Source organism: Pecten maximus, unplaced genomic scaffold (genome assembly GCF_902652985.1).
Source record: "Pecten maximus unplaced genomic scaffold, xPecMax1.1, whole genome shotgun sequence".
In the NCBI taxonomy this organism is placed as follows: Eukaryota; Metazoa; Mollusca; class Bivalvia; order Pectinida; family Pectinidae; genus Pecten; species Pecten maximus.
Genome location: NW_022979526.1, coordinates 7,701 through 25,585, shown reverse-complemented (window position 1 = coordinate 25,585; position 17,885 = coordinate 7,701). Strand labels below are relative to the sequence as shown.

At 34.0% G+C, this 17,885-nt stretch overlaps 1 protein-coding gene across 2 annotated transcripts in view; it reads left to right on the top strand.

Annotated features, from left to right (window-relative positions):
• Nucleotides 1–12,017, top strand: part of LOC117318819 (ankyrin repeat and SAM domain-containing protein 6-like) — a 34,075-nt gene extending 22,058 nt beyond the window's left edge. The window contains exons 2-3 of one of the 2 annotated variants that reach the window (XM_033873770.1): nt 929–1,012; nt 11,871–12,017. In XM_033873770.1, the coding sequence (XP_033729661.1) occupies nt 929–1,012; nt 11,871–11,963 (177 nt within the window). In that variant the 3' untranslated portion in view covers nt 11,964–12,017. The remainder of the gene's footprint in view (nt 1–928; nt 1,013–11,870) is intronic. The other variant, XM_033873771.1, reaches the window with a different exon arrangement.
• Nucleotides 12,018–17,885: the final 5,868 nt, after the last annotated feature.

Below are 17,885 nucleotides of genomic sequence, written 5' to 3'. Positions count from 1 at the left end.
TCTGGCAAACAAATGATGTTTTTCAATGTTGAGATGAAGTCAGCTCAAAACCACTGTGTTCGATCCTTATCTCTTTAAAATATGTGCTTATTATTTCACCTGATTAGAATAAATTGACATTGCATATTGTACATTTTCTCTTGAAGGGCAATTATATTGGCAGATACCTACAGTTCAAGGTCTTCTCATATGTGTTTGAATGTGCTACAAAAATGAAATAATTACATTCCAAACACTGATCCTTGATGTACTGTATAGATATTGTTTTTGAAATAGGAAAGCAATGTCATCAACATTCAAATTCAGACCGGAGCTTATAGAATTGTATTCAGTTGATGATTTAATATTTACCACTATATGACAAGGTGACTAAATACTTGGAAACTTTCCAACAACACTGATGAAATATTTTTTTCAAATAAACACTTCTATAGTTGAAGGTTGATGACTTTGTATACTTTGTATTGAAAAATACTTTTCCTAAAGTTTGTACGAGTAAACTAAGGTTTCTGCCCTGGGACTAGTCATATAGCTATATTTTCATTTTCATCATGTTTCTCCCTTAAATCAGAAAATATATATCTAGGTGGTCCGAAAAACTTGGGTAAATTGTACAGTTGGAGTTTTCTTTTATCAGTTTAGCTGGCTGCTACCTGTGTATTTAAATCATTGTTCCTTTTACTCGTACAGGTAATTCAAAGTGTGTTTTACTGAATATATCAGTTGACAGAAATAAATCAATCAATCAATAAGAAAAAAATCAATAAATGGAAAAGTAATGTGTATGATATAATTGATGATTAATTTATAGAAGTGATTATCATTTACTTCTTGGAATCCCTTAACCACAAGATAATACCTATATCTGTAGCATGACGATGACGATGTCGGAGGTACTTATAATTTGTGATGTTTACTTATGTTTCAGTCATATGCTTTGTCCGGAGCAGCTAGAGGGGGTCACACAGAAATTGTTTGGATGCTCCTGGATAAGGGAGCCGACGTAAATGAGGTTAGTTAACTAAACATTTTAATGGAAGCTCTATGGTGATGCTCTATTTTAATATTTCTTGAACTGTCACGATTCAATGAATTAATCATTTTATTGTCTCATCGGTGTTAACTGAGGTAGAGACAGTTTAAAACATTAATTGAAGAAAAACTTTTTCATTTTGGATTATGATTCCTTATGCCTGGTACGATTATCATTAGAAACAGGCCTAATCAGGCTGAAACAGGGACAAGTCTATTGTCCAATTCGTATAACAATAACTTGCTCACAGTTTGTTATTGAATTCCTTTTCAAGTCATTGTGTATGCATTTATATGTTTCGTTGTGTGGCAAACAAATAACAAGGTTGTGTTCGATCTTTATTTTTACCCAATATATGCTAATGATTTCATCTGAATACGTTATATTGACATTAAAATAGTATTATTTACGTTCGCTCTTTATTGTACCGAAATATGACCTATATCCGCCGTGCGTCAGACTTTTTCTTTCAAAACGCTATTCCTCTTTAATCCTTTGGTGGATTACTTCCAAATTTGGTTTGAAGCATCATTGGGGGAGGGCAATCATATTTTATATAAATGAGGCTGGTCTGACCCCTGGGCCCCGATGACCGGGGCCCTAAATGGTGAATATTTGCTATAAAACCCTACTCCTCTTTTACCCTTGAGTAGATTACAACTAAATTTGGTGTGAAACATCATTTGGACAATCATATTTATATAAATGAGGCTGGTGTGATCCAGGGCCAGAGGGGTAGGGCCCCAAAAAGGTCAATTTGGTGAATATTTGGTATTACATTCTACTCTTCCTTTACCCTTTGGTGGATTGCAACCAAATTTTGTGTGAAAAATCATTTTTTATGTAAATAAGGCAAGTCTAACCCCTGGAACCCCAGTAATAGGGTCCCAAAAGGGGAACTTTGGTAAATTATTGCTTTAAAACCCTACTCTTCTTTAACCCTTGGTTGGATTACATCTAAATTTGGTTTGAATTATTATAAGGAGATTGCAATCACAATTTTTATAAGTGATGATTATGGGGACAGAAGGGTGAAGCCCCAAAAGGAGAACTTAACAAACATTTTGCTTGAAATCACTCTCCTTTTTAATGCCTGTATTGCTGACGACCAAATTTAATTTGAAACATTTTAAGGGAACAGCAATCACAATTTATATAAATGAGACAGGTCTTAGCCCTGGGGCACCCAAAAGGAACACTTAGGTTAAATATTGCTTTAAAATGCTACTCCTCTTTAATGGCCTTACTGATTACAACAATATTTAGTATGAAACATCATTGGGGAAGGGAAATAATTTAGTGATATAAATGAGGCTGCTTCGATCCATTGGGACAGAGGGACATGCCCGTAAAATGGGAACTTGGCTGAAATTTTGCTTTAAAATGCTGCTCCGTCTTTAAGCCAAAAACGATAAAAACCAGATTTGATCTGAAACATGACTGCCTGCGTATAAATGATTTATGGTAATGATGCTGGATTCAGGGGTGTGTTGCTGCTGTAAGTGTTTGTCAGATGACTGTTAAGGCCCATGGACCTCTTGTTATAAAGGAGGTGGAGTATAGAATACTTTCAAAACTATTAACCTCAACTTCTTTTCGAAGTTTTTGCATTGAAATGACTTGCTAATTTCTAGCAGATGATATATAGTCGGCTCACCTGGACCCAAATAACTGTAAAAAGAACCCGTCTGTTCTCCCTTTAACAAGTATGTTCTTCAGGCCTGGTGGTAACAATCAGAGATTATAATAGGGATTGCTGAAAAAAACAGTAAACTCGTTAATCAGTCATAATTATTTGAGTGTCTATGATTAGTGGTTAGTTCCCTTCTGTTGTCATCATTTTAGAAAATAACCTTTTATCAAGTCCCCCATGCACGTTTTGGCACTTTTTGTGGGAACATACATACTTTTCGGTTACATACTCCCCTATTGTAGAATTTCCAACAAACTCGGGGATGGTTTTGAGTTGTTTTGGTGATAGAAGGAAATTATCGTTCCCTCCCCGCCTTGTCATGTTGCAGATCATGACCTGAGTATAAAGGTCATAGTTTTTACGTTTCCAGGTCTTCACTAATTCCCATTTACGGAAGTTATAGTCATAGTATTTGTGTGTCTAGGGTGTTAACAGTATTGTTATATGTTTGGGTTTTCCTGTTGATGTTTAATAATATAGACAAAAGCAATTACACATAATGCCTCATTCTATTTTTCAAAAGTATGGATTTTGTAATGTGGTCTTTTGAATCTTGGGACAAGGCAAAATTGTCTGGAACTGTTTTTATGTCAAATATGTTAGTTTTTTACTCACAAATCATAGTGTTTATAACTGTGTACTAATTTTCCAATATTTCGGCTTTCCATTTTGGGTCAATGTTGCTGTCTCGTGACCTAATAATACTACCGTTTCCTAGTTTTTAACAGTTCATTGGTACTGTCTGTGTGAAGTTGTTGAACAATATTATCAAACAGGAGAACATTAATGCCAGAAGGTGGCTGTTCCGTCCATGATATCAATCGTTAAATAAGCTGTTTTTTCTCCTTAGAGTCTGACTTAGGGTCTGATGAATATGACTGTTCTAACAAAACAGTTGAAATGATATCAATGTGTGTCCTTTGTTACTTTGTTACCTTAATCACACTTGATATAACACGTTTTCAAATATTTGCAACATAAAGTGTACGCAAACCAATTATATAGTGTCGCCAATGTGTTAAGGCACAAAGTAAAAATTACCATGAAACATTATATTTGTAATAAAAAGTTTTTTTATTCTTTTGTTTTATTCTGTATTGTCTAAGTGATTTTTTTTATTAATACCATTTGTAAAACTAAAATATTTTTGTGACTCGGTTATGTCTTGTATAAAACCGTCTACTTGTCAGATCGGATAAACACCATATATGGAAGTACAAAGTATCGGTCAAATGACACGGAAACGAAGGACTCGCATATTAACCACATGCAATATAATTATAGGCAGCATGATCGGATCTTTATTTACTTTATCGACTCATCTGTTAATAATATAGAGTAGTGCAAGAAATATCGTGTGTAATGTATTAGCGTTCATGCTCAGCTTGTACGTCACAAGATAATCGAGAAAGACATTGGCTGTTTCTAGGGAACTCTTCTCTCATATATCGGCAGGTTTGAATAGAGTTTGCCAATGTAAGATAGCTATGTAAGATCAATCTATCTTACATAGTTTCAAAAAAAAAAAAACACAAACATTCTGTAGATATATATATGCCATACTAACAATAAACCGATAGGGTTACACAGTTAAACGATTACATATTTCATTGAGCAAAAATATCACTCAGTTACTGTATTGCAGGACAAGGCTTACAAGACTTTTGTATCATTATAGTAGACTAGCCTACCCTCCAGGCTGATCATTTGCCATTAAAAACCTGCAAACACACACACCCAGCAGGTAATGATAGTAAGTTGAATAAAAGCCATATATTTAAAAGTTTTAAGAAAATATGAAACACCGAAACCAATCAAATGGTTATGTCTGCCTCAGCACATGGGTCTGAAATTTTGTTAACTCCAGGCATACTCAGTAACCTGTGTATATGGAATTGGTCAGACGTTTTCAGACTGATAAATGTGCGAACATTAGATTAAAATGACACACCTCGATGTTCATATCAGAAAATATTTATTATAATTATAACTTTAATATCCATTACAGCTGTATTTGTCAAGAGTAAAATTAACTGTTGTCCTAGCCTTCCAATATTATCGTCGTTATCGACGGACCTACCTTCCTCATTCCATCAGAAAAAAAACGGTTAAACAGATATAAACCTATGTCACAGAAAATCACCGGAAATATTGCCATACCAAGTGTAGGCGTAGTAATCCAGGAGTTCGCAACATATTAACCACCTTCATCGCACATGTGCTTCTTTCATTTCATCAAGAAAGACATTTATTTTTTAACAGTTTGTTTTAAATGTTTTAAATGGAATCACACTTTCTCGGGGATGTACCGAATATTAACCCATCAATCCTAATGAAAAGAAAGTCCTTTCCCTACTGTTAAACAATATCCCGCAAATTACCTACCTTCAGTTAATTCAAGCCATTGATACATTTTCTAATTGTTTGTAGATGCCAGTTTCTACCAATATAATTTCAATGAAGATGTTCCATAACTCAAACTCTTTGAATGTTGTCCGTGTCGATATGATCAGTTAGATTGCTATAAAAACGTTTATAGTTTACCACATGGAGATCCAGTAGTTATACCCACTAGGGCATAATTGTGTTTATCTCAGTATGTGCTGATTATTTCTTATGACCCGCCTGTTATTACCAACAAACTTCCTGGGGCTGACCTTGGTCCATAACCGGTCCTTTTGCCGAAGCCGTGGTGGTTTGCAATGTCCTGATTGGTACAAGGATAGATCTCACTCCATCATAGAAAGCTTCAAAATACACACAACAAAACACTTGACAATTCCTCACCTAACATTCATACTGATAACTTATAATCATTACTATTGTACTAGGAACATAACATATAACATATGTATTTAATATCAGTTAATATATGCAATCATATTACTAAATATTCATATCAAACAGTATTGCTAACGCGTGTCGGTCCATTTCTATCCCTACTAGCACTATAGACAATAATTAAAATATGGCGCCTGAAAGCTTCCGTACGTTTTTACATCAACTTAACTCACTGACCTAAGTTTACCTGTATATGGACATGCATACACATATTTACTAATAATGCAATATAGGTACCCTATATGTTATAATACAGATTGAAAATATGAAAATACTACCATACCAACAATACATAAACATGTCGATTGTTTAGAGGAACAAGGACGTATCTCCAACATGGAGTGCTTAGAAGTAAAGAGCCGTATCTCAAATTTATCCATTTTTAGATTTTAATGAATTACAACTACGAGTGAGATTTTCTTATACAATTTGTACATTATATCAATTGATATGGTCTAATTCTGTTAAAATACTGTGCGATTTAAAAGAATAAGACAATTTCCATTGATATAAAGAACATATTCTATAAGAAAAGCTTACTCGGAATTGTAATTTATCAAAATCTAAAATTTGATAAATTTGAGATACGTCCCTTTACTTCTAAGCACGCCATGTTGGAGATACGTCCTTGTTCCTCTAAACAATCGATGTATACTACGTCTATGCAATGCTACGCATGATTGGACCGCATGTTCAAATATATATTAGAAATACATTTACCTGGAATACGAGACACTCAAAAAATTAATTAGTGAAGTAAATAGAATCTTAAAAAATTAGTTACTCGCCATAGTCTGAATTCCGTGTCAGTATCCACGTTAATGAAGTCATCTGACTACAAGTAAGCAAAACACGGCCATTTCTCACGGCATACCTTACCTGTTGTGACGTGCACGTGCACTTCCGCTCTAAGCATACGTGCCATACAAATACGTGCTCGCGATTCACAAATAAAACAACCACAATGCATACATATAATTATATATAAATACATGCGATCGTGACAGAACTATTCTCTCATATATCGGTAGGTTTGAATAGAGTTTGCCAATGTAAGATAGCTATGTAAGATCAATCGAATATAATAAACTGATATACTCTATATCATTTGCCATTAAAAACCTGCAAACACACACAGTCAGCAGGCAATGATAGGAAGTTGAATAAAAGCCATGAATTAAAAAGAAAATGTAAAAAACCAAAACCAATCAAATAGTTATATCTGCCTCAGCACAGGGACCTGGAATTTTGTTAAATTTAGGCATACTCCGTAACCTGTGTAAATTCGGTAAAAATGACACCCCTCGATGTTCATATAAGAACATCTTCATTATAATTGTAACACAGAGTGTATATTTGTGTAGAGTAAGCTAACTGTTGTCCTAGCCATCCAATATGATCGTCGTTATCGACGGACCAACAATCGTCTTTGCATCAGGAAAACCGGTTAAACAAATATAAACTTATGCCACAGAAAATCACCGTAAATATTGCCATCAACGAAACACCGTCATGTCATGGCGGTCGAGATCAACATCGCTTCCATTAGCCTTGAATAATGAATGAAAATCCCAATGACAGTCGTAACGTCATGCATTAATGAAGTGTGACTGGGCAACAAAAAGTACAGTGTGCTCCGTAAAATGATAATATGTCGAAGTGCAAATCAATACTCGCTGCTTTTTTTTGATAGAAACTTCTTTTTCTCGAATGTTGAAAGTTTGATCACGGCCATTTAAAAAGTCAGTCAAGATACGTTAATTTTTGTCGGCGAATTAGGGGTCGCGGCGGCCGATTGGTAAAGGTGTCCCGAAACATTATCGCTAGCCCTTCACCTATGGGGTGTGAGTTAGGGTAAGGGGCAGTTGCCAGGTACTGACCGGGTTTGACATTTGATCAAATTCTTCTTTTTGTATAAAATAGTCTGCAAAAGCAACTCAAAACATTATTACATTTTCATTTTTGTTACAAATACTGATTTGTATACATCATATCACTTGATATTCTGCGACAGTATTGCACGTCAGTGTGAGTGTTCTGTCAAGTCCCATTATTTCAGCCAATCAGATTTGACAGCCAAATAGTCGATGATGCAATATGATGTTTCATCAACGATAATTTTTGTCTGACGCTGCGGTGAATATTTTGGAATCAGATATGATTTGCATGTCATGACAGTCTACATTACGCATTACGCATACGCATTATGTGCTCTAGTTTTGATAATACAAATGTAAAAAATAGCAATAATTATGGTTCTTTGTTTTGATCGATATAATTTTCGAAGCTAGGATAACAATATCAATCTTCGTCATTTCGATAGAAAAAGATTCTATGATTTTACTAATATTATATAACCGTAGCTTCTAAACAGTAATGCAAATACTGCCCAATGCATTATTACACATTTATTACCCAGCAAAGTGATTAACGTTTCAAATGTCATTATGAGTAAAAAATGAGTATTTTTGCCAATATAATTAGCTCGAAACATGTACAAAGTAAAAAATCTTATCTTTCCATCTGATGACAATTTCTCCGGTAAAAAAAACTTTTTTAATTTTTTATTACAAATTGCTTTGATGTGCACATGCCACACAACGCAATTTGTAATAAATTTTCAAATGTTATAAGTAAAAAAAAAAAAAAAAGTATTTTTCCAATATAAATAGGTCGAAACATCTTCCAAGTGTAGATTATCTTTCCATCTGATGACAAGTTATCCTGTAAAAAGGACTTTGAAATTTTTATTACAAATTACGTCGTTATTACAAATTGCGGGGTGACATCGTTTTTATGGAATCATATTTTGACAAACAAATGCTTGGAAATATTTGAATTGAAAAATGTTGTAAGTGATATTATCGGTTACAAATTTATAAATGATTTCCTTAAATTAGATTACAAAAGTAAATCCCATTTCATATTAAATGTTTGTTATGTTTTCCTCTCAAATGTTACAAATTATTTCAGCATTTACCGAAAACTACCGTTATCCGTTTAGTAACGAATGTAATATTAACTTCTTATGAATATAAATCAAATGCTTCCAATATGAAAAAAAAAGTTCTTAATTTGAAGTAACCAAAACTCTGGATCAGATTAACCAAATTTATTCAGAATGTATGCATTATACTGTCCTAATGATTGGATATTATACTATTGTTGTATCAATCACTATTCGATGAAATAATCCATTTTTAGCTCTGGTGTTCGAAGGGCAAGTGAGCTTATGCCGTGGTGCGGTATCCGTCGCCCGTCCGGCTGTCTGGCGTCAACTTTTTCAATTAAACAACTTCTTCTCAATAACAAAGAGGCACAGGGACAAACATATTTTGATAATACTACCTTATACTCTTTGAAAATCATTAACTATACCATAGTTGAACAGTGTAAGAATCGTATATCACTAACCTTCTGGGCATGTAAACAATATATGTTTATTCATGAAGTTCGGCGCAAACTAAACTTGGTATTTCGTTATGCACTAAAAGTGAACACGGTAGTGCACTAGACTAAACTTCATTGTACAACGAGTGCACCAGCTGTTAGCTCCAATGTACTACGACGTGCTCTTTAGTTCACAACTTAAGTTTTAAAGATGTCTGCATTAAAACAACATTTGGCTCTGATCTTGAGGGAAATGAATAACACGATAAATGATATAAGTCTAATATTGAAAACTAAATTTTATTGACCAATTGTTGCTGAAATATTAACATTTTTATTTGTAATGGGTTTTTTAACATCCCCCCTTTTTTGGCCATGTTTATAGAACATCTTCATTACAATTAAAAAAATCATTGTTACAAATTGTCAATTTCATTTATTTTAATAGATACTATTTTTCATGATATATCTAAAACCACAGGTAAATCCCAGAAAGACAGAAAGAACTGGCATCTGGTGTTGGTAGGCTTGCAATAGCAAACATACTAGTGAACGGTCAGTGTTTTTTGATACATGAGTCATTGTAAACCAATAACATTTTAATTCAATAGGTCCTACAATAACTCGCACCCATTTGACTCATTGCTTTTCCCTTGTAGTATTGTATACAATCTTCAATCGAAATAAACAGTATTTAGAAGCCGAGGACATATATTTACAGAACTTTTTTTTCTACAGTTAAGTCTTTTTAACTAGAGACCTATCATATTATAGTTTTTTTTCTTAAACGGGAAAAAGACATCTTCACGATGGTAATAAAGTTGTGATATCCATCGTGACATAAAACGACAGGTCTCTATCTTATCATTTACAACTCCTTACTTATATAAATAGTAAGTTCCAATTTTCTACTTGCGTAAGGTATTATAGTGTTTTTTCCCTATTATCAACATGCATATTGTATATTGTACGCCCCCTACGGTTTAGGGTCTCTTCATATTGGTTTGGATATTTTACTAAAGTTTAATAATGACAGTCTTAGCACTGATCTTTGATTTGCTGTGTATATATACCATTCTCCGATTAGAAAATAGTATCTATATATTCAGTCACTTGACATGACATTCAGCTTATAATTTCATGTTTGCCACTCCTTGATGATACCACGATACGACCTTACCAGAGTAAGCTTCGTATCTTTGCATCACAACCGTGCATGGTGTTATGTTACAGAACAACATTTATGTTAAATCCGTGTTAGATAAATAAAAAAAATCAATAAAGGATTTATTTCATTGGCTAGTTTTTTAAACAATATTTCTAAAACCTGATATAACTATAACTAAATAAATAAATTACTTTGACAACAATGAATATTACATCTGTTAATTTGAAAGTACTATAAGTATCTGTTATTTTTCTTCTGAAACAAATGGTACTTTGGTTGCAGTTTAATAACTTTGTATACTTTCTATTGAAAAGTCTTAACCAATTGTTTAGGGAACAACCGACCAATTGAAAAAAATATATTTTCGAAACAGCCCCTGTGTATAGAAAGTTGAGCCAAGGCTAAAATGTCTGGCAGCCACTTATTGGCCGGTGTGTTATGAAGTGAGAAAAAAGATATGTAGCCTGAAAGGAAACTATCAATAAGAAATGTTGATATAAATTTCGTAAGTCCGATTGATTTTCCCCCCAAAAAATTCACGTTATAATGATAAACAGGTAAATATTTAAGTTTTTTGAGAATTTTTACTGCGAAATTAACTTATTTTCAAAATTGCTACCCTGGAGAAAATTTGAGCTGAAGGACCCAACTTTTTTTTTGATTATGTGTTATATCAGACCCTAAACTGTTGTTATAAACCATGATTGTCATATTGAGTTCAAGAATTTGAATGAAATACTCCAAAACGTTAACACTAAAGTATATGTGAAAAAAATTGGTGGTTTGGTCCCTATAAGTAAACTAAGGTTTCTGCCCTTGGGCAAGTCCTATAGCTATAATGAACGGTGTCATCCTGTTTATTCCGAAACTGAAAAAATATGTATACGGGTGGTCACAAAAACGTAAACAATCAAGGTGGAGTGTTGTTTTAACGGTTAAGCTACATGATACATGAACAGGTAAAGAGAAATAAATAAAAGGAGATAAAAAGCTATATAAATTACGATAAATTAAAACAATTGATTACAGTCGACTTCTTTTATGTTGATCCATATATTCCATATAAAAAAGAAAATGTGCTTTATAAGATAATAAATTGATTTAAGTTATTCATATTCTAATTTTCTAAATATAATAATTGACTTATTCTTAGTATGTGTCCGCAAATACAAACCTTCATGAGAGATGTCATTAATAAAGCGATAATATCCTTATTGTGAATTCTCGTAAACATTCACTTTTCAGTATATCCGCTTTATTTAAACTTTCTATGTCAAATGTGAAGGTTGATGAAAAGACTTTCCCTAAAGTTTGTATGAGTAAACTAAGGTTTTGGCCCTGGGACTAGTCATATAGCTATATTTTCGTTGTCATCATGTTTCTCCCATCAATCAGAAAATATAAATCTAGGTTGTTCGAATAACTTAGGTAAATTGTACAGTTGGAGTTTTCTTTTATCAGTTAAACTGGCTGTTACCTGTGTATTTAAATCATTGTTCTTTTTACTCGTACAGGTAAATCAAAGTGTCTTTTACTGAATATATCAGTTGACAGAAATAAATCAATCAATCAATCAGAAAAAATCAATAAAATGAAAAGTAATGTGTATGATATAATTGATGATTAATTGATAGAAGTGATTATTATTTACATATAGGAAAAAATTAACCACAAGATAATACATGTATCTGAAGCATGACGATGTCGGCGGTACTTATAATTTGTGATGATTACTTATGTTTCAGTCATATGCTTTGTCCGGAGCAGCTCAGTGTGGTCACACAGAAATTGTTAAGATACTTCTGGATAAGGGAGCCGACGTAAATAAGGTTGGTTAACTGAACATTTTAATGGAACCTGTATGGTGATGCTCTATTTTAATACTGCTTGAACTGTCACCATTCGATGAATTAATCATTTTGTTCAGTTTTTACTGAGGTAGAGACAATATAAACATTAATTGAACAGAATCGTTTTCATTTGGGATTATGATTCTTTATACCTCGTAAGATTGTTATTAGAAACAGGCCTAATCAGGCTGAGACAGGGACACGTCTTGTGTTAACTTTGTATAACAATAACTTGTTCACGATATGTCATTCGATCGCAATAGGTACAAACTCGTCATGTGCTTTTCAAGTCAGTATACATATACTTACATGTTTCGTTGTCTGGCAAATAAATGATGTTTTTGAATGTTGAAATGGAGCTAGCTCAACATTCTCTGTGGTCGATCCCACAGGGCTTGCATGGAAAATGTGATTTTAATTTTTTTTATATGAAAGTGCTATGTGTAATATGTTAAGAACAAGGCCGGAAACTCCGTCACCAGCGAAACGGCACCCTATCTCACCCATCAATCGACTAAAAACACTTTTATTCAAACTGACACGGTGCACACTATATGCGACCGTCATTAGGAAACACTCATCATTAACCTACCGTGTCACTCAATACGAATTGTTACATCCAAAACACAATAATCCGTGAATGGATACGCAGACACTGTTAAGCTACTCCTGGATAAAGGAGACGACGTAAATAAGGTTGGTTAACTAAACATTTCAATGGAAGCTCTACGGTGATGCTCTATTGTAATATTTCTTGAACTGTCACGATTCAATGAATTAATCATTTTATTATGTCATCGGTGTTAACTGAGGTAGAGACAGTTTAAAACATTAATTGAAGAAAATCTTTTTCATTTTGGATGATGATTCTTTATGCCTGGTAAGATTATCATTAGAAACAGGCCTAATCAGGCTGAAACAGGGACACGTCTAGTGTCCAATTCGTATAACAATAACTTGCTCACAGTTTGTTATTGAATTCCTTTTCAAGTCATTGTGTATGCATTTATATGTTTCGTTGTGTGGCAAACAAATAACAAGGTTGTGTTCGATCTTTATTTTTACCCAATATATGCTAATGATTTCATCTGAATACGTTATATTGATATTGAAATAATATAGTGTACGTTCGCTCGTTATTGTACTGAAAGATGGCCTATATCCATCGTATTCCGTCCGTCGTCGTCCACCGTGCGCCGTCCGCAGTACGGCAGACTTTTTCTTTCTAAACGCTATTCCTCTTTAATCCTTTGGTGGATTACTTTCAAATTTGGTTTGAAGCATCATTGGGGAGGGCAATCGTATTTTATATAAATGAGGCTGGTTTGACCCCTGGGCCCCGATGAGTGGGGCCTCAAATGGTGAATATTTGCTATAAAATCCTACTCCTCCTTTACCCTTGAGTAAATTACAACTAAATTTGGTGTGAAACATCATTTGGACAATCATATTTATATAAATGAGGCTGGTGTGATCCAGGGCCAGAGGGATGGGGCCCCAAAAAGGTCAATTTGGTGAATATTTGGTATTAAATTCTACTCTTTCTTTACCCTTGGGTGGATTGCATCCAAATTTTGTGTGAAAAATCATGTCTTATGTGAATAAGGCAAGTCTGACCCATGGGGCCTCAGTAGTGGGGTCCCAAAAGGGGAACTTTGGTAAATTATTGCTTTAAAACCCTACTCTTCTTTAACCCTTGGTTGGATAACATCTAAATTTTGTTTTAATTATTATAAGGAGATTGCAATCACAATATTTATAAGTGATGCTTATGAGGACAGAAGGGTGAAGCCCCAAAAGGAGAACTTGACAAACATTTTCCTTTAAAATCACTCTCCTTCTTAATGCCTGTATTGATTACAACCAAATTTAATTTGAAACATTTTAAGGGAACAGCAATCACAATTTATATAAATGAGACAGGTCTTAGCCCTGGGGCGTCCAAAAGGAACACTTAGGTTAAATATTGCTTTAAAATGCTACTCCTCTTTAATGCCCTTATTGATTACAACAATATTTAGTTTGAAACATCATTGGGGAAGGGAAATCATTTAGTGATATAAATGAGACTGGTCCGACCCATTAGGACAGAGGGACGTGCCCATAAAATGGGAACTTGGCTGAAATTTTGCTTTAAAATGCTGCTCCGTCTTTAAGCCAAAAACGATAAAAACCAGATTTGATCTGAAACATGACTGCCTGCGTATATAAATGATTTATGGTAATGATGCTGGATTCAGGGGTGTGTTCCTGCTGTAAGTGTTTGTCAGATGACCGTTAAGGCCCATGGGCCTCTTGTTATAAAGGAGGTAGAGTATAGAATACTTTCAAAACTATTAACCTCAACTTCTTTTCTAAGTTTTTGCATTGAAATGATGTGCTAATTTCTAGCAGATGATATATGGTCGGCTCACCTGGACCCAAATAACTGTAAAAAGAACCCGTCTATTGTCCCTTTAACAAGTATCTTCTTCAGGCCTGGTGGTAACAATCAGAGATTATAATAGGGATTGCTGAAAAAAACAGTAAACTCGTTAATCAGTCATAATTAATTGAGTGTCTATGATTAGTGGTTGGTTCCCTTCTGTTGTCATCGTTTTAGAAAATAACCTTTTATCAAGTCCCCATGCACGTTTTGGCCCTTTTTGTGGGAACATACATACTTGTCGGTTACATACTCCCCTATTGTAGAACTTCCAACAAACTCGGGGCTGGTTTTGAGTTGTTTTTTGGTGATAGAAGGAAATCATCGTTCCCTCCCCGCCTTGTCATGTTGCAGATCATGATATGAATATAAAGGTCATAGTTTTTACTTTTCCAGGTCGGCACTATTTCCCATTTACGGAAGTTATAGTCATAGTATTTGTGTGTCTAGGGTGTTAACGGTATTATTATATGTTTGGGTTTTCCTGTTGAAGTTTAATAATATAGACAAAAGCAATTACACATAATGCCTCATTCTATTTTTCAAAAGTATGGATTTTGTAATGTGGTCTTTTGAATCTTGGGACAAGGCAAAATTCTCTGGTGCTGTTTTTATGTCAAATATTTTAGTTTTTTACTCACAAATCATAGTGTTGATCACTGTGTACTAATTTTCCAATATTTCGACTTTCCATTTTGGGTCAATGTTGCTGTCTCGTGACCTTATAATACTACCGTTTCCTAGTTTTTAATAGTTTATTGGTACTGTCTGTTTGAAGCTGTTGAACAATATTATCAAACATGAGAACATAACTGCCAGAAGGTGGCTGTTCCGTCCATGATATCAATCGTTAAATAAGCTGTTTTTCTCCTTATAGTCTGACTTAGGGTCTGATGAATATGACTGTTCTAAGAAAACAGTTAAAATTATATCAATGTGTGTCCTTTGTTACTTTGTTACCTAATCACACTTGATATAACACGGTTTCAAATATTTGCAACATAAAGTGTACGCAAACCAATTATATAGTGTCGCCGATGTGTTATGGCACAATGTAAAAATTACCATGAAACATTTTATTTGTAATAAAATGTTTTTTATTCTTTTGTTTTATTCTGTATTGTCTAAGTTATTTTTTTTGTATTAATACCAATTGTAAAACTAAAAGATTTTTGTGACTCGTTTATGTCTCGTATAAAACCGTCTACTTGTCAGGTCGGATAAACACCATATATGGAAGTAAATAGACAAAAGTATCGGTCAAAGGATACGGAAACAAAGGACTCGCATATTAACCATATGCAATACAATTATAGGCAGCATGATGTTGTCGGATCTTTATTTACTTTATCGATCCATCTGTTAAAAATATAGAGTAGTGCAATAAATATCGTGTGTAATGTATTAGCGTTCACGCTCAGCTTGTACGTCACAAGATAACCGAGAAAGACATTGGCTGTTTCTAGGGAACTATTTACTCATATATCGGCAGGTTTGAATAGAGTTTGCCAATGTAAGATAGCTATGTAAGATCAACCTATCTTACATAGTTTTCAAAAAAAAAAAAAAAAAAAATAAGAAAAAAGAAACATTCTGTAGATATATATATGCCATACTAACAATAAAGCGATAGTGTTACACAGTTAAACGATTACATATTTCATTGAGCAAAAATATCACTCCGTTACTGTTTTGCAGGACAAGGCTTACAAGCCTTTTGTAACATTATAGTAGACTAGCCTACCCTCCAGATCTATCATTTGCCATTAAAAACCTGCAAACACACACACTCAGCAGGTAATGATAGGAAGTTGAATAAAAGCCATATATTTAAAAGTTTTATTAAAATATTAAACACCGAAACCAATCAAATGGTTCTGTCTGCCTCAGCACAGAGGTCTGAAATTTTGTTAAATTTAGGCATACTTAGTAATCTGTGTATTTGGAATTATTCAGACGTTTTCAGACCGATAAATGTGCGAACATTCGATAAAAATGACACACCTCGATGTTCATATCAGAACATATTTATTATAATTGTAACACAGAGTGTATATTTGTGTAGAGTAAGCTAACTGTTGTCCTAGCCATCCAATATGATCGTCGTTATCGACGGACCAACAATCGTCTTTCCATCAGGAAAACCGGTTAAACAGATATAAACTTATGCCACAGAAAATCACCGTAAATATTGCCATCAACGAAACACCGTCATGTCATGGCGGTCGAGATCAACATCGCTTCTATTAGCCTTGAATAATGAATGAAAATCCCAATGACAGTCGTGACGTCATGCATTAATGAAGTGTTTTGTAAAAATGTGACTGGGCAACAAAGAAATACAGTGTGTCCTGTAAAATGATAATACATGTCCAGGTGCAAACTCGCTGCTTTTTCCAAGTATTGTTGATAGAAACTTCTTTTTCTCGAATGTTGAAAGTTTGATCACGGCCATTTAAAAAGTCAGTCAAGATACGTTCATTTTTGTCGGCGAATTAGGGGCCGCGGTGGCCGATTGGTAAAGGTGTCCCAAAACATTATCACTAGCCATTCACCTATGGGGTGTGAGTTCGGGTAAGTGGGCAGTTGCCAGGTACTGACCGGGGCGATTGTTTTTCTTCAAGTACTCCGGCTTTCCTCCACCTCCAATACCTGGCACGTCCTTAAATGACCCTGGCTGTTAAAAGGCACTAAGAAAAATCAAAGTCGGCGTTAGTGTTCCTGGTAAAAAAAAAAAAAAAACAAACAAACAAATAAAGAAATTTAAAAAAAAATATAAGAAAATGGATGGCTGAGAGATTCTTTTGACAGAAATTTGGTAGTGATATGAGAGAAAAACTCTTTTATTATGTGTGTATGTAGACTAGGGATATTATTCCACCCTTCTGGCAAGTAAGAGAAATATCATGTTTATCTCCCCTACCCCCAAAAATCACAAAAACCGCGGAAAATATTCAATGGCCGCTAACACCTAAGTGAGAACATATTTTTTTTACCAAAGATGGACTATAATAAACCTGAATGAACTAGCTTTGAGTATCATACGCCCGACTTGTGAATTTATTTTGCAGAATTCACAATATACATGAAAAAGGTGGCAGACAGGGATACTTTTTTCGTCATTTTGATTTCAGTAATTCAGAAAAATATCAACAGATGTATCTAAAACCCCGAGTGCAGACAGTGAAAGTGTTTTAAAAACATCTTTGATATCCTTGTGAAACATTACAAAAATATTAAGATAGTAGGTCCCTGGCAAGTAAGAAAAATATCATGTTTATCTCCCTACCCCCAAAAATCAACAAAACCCGGACAAAAAATTCAAAAGCTACTAGTGCCTTAATGAGAGATTATTTGTTCCCAAAGCATGACTTTCTTCAGCCAAAATGAACTAGTTTTGAAGAAAATATGACAAAATTATAATTTTCTTTTGCATAATTTATGTTTTTTTTTTTAAACTTTTCTTCGTTAAATCTGTGGAATGA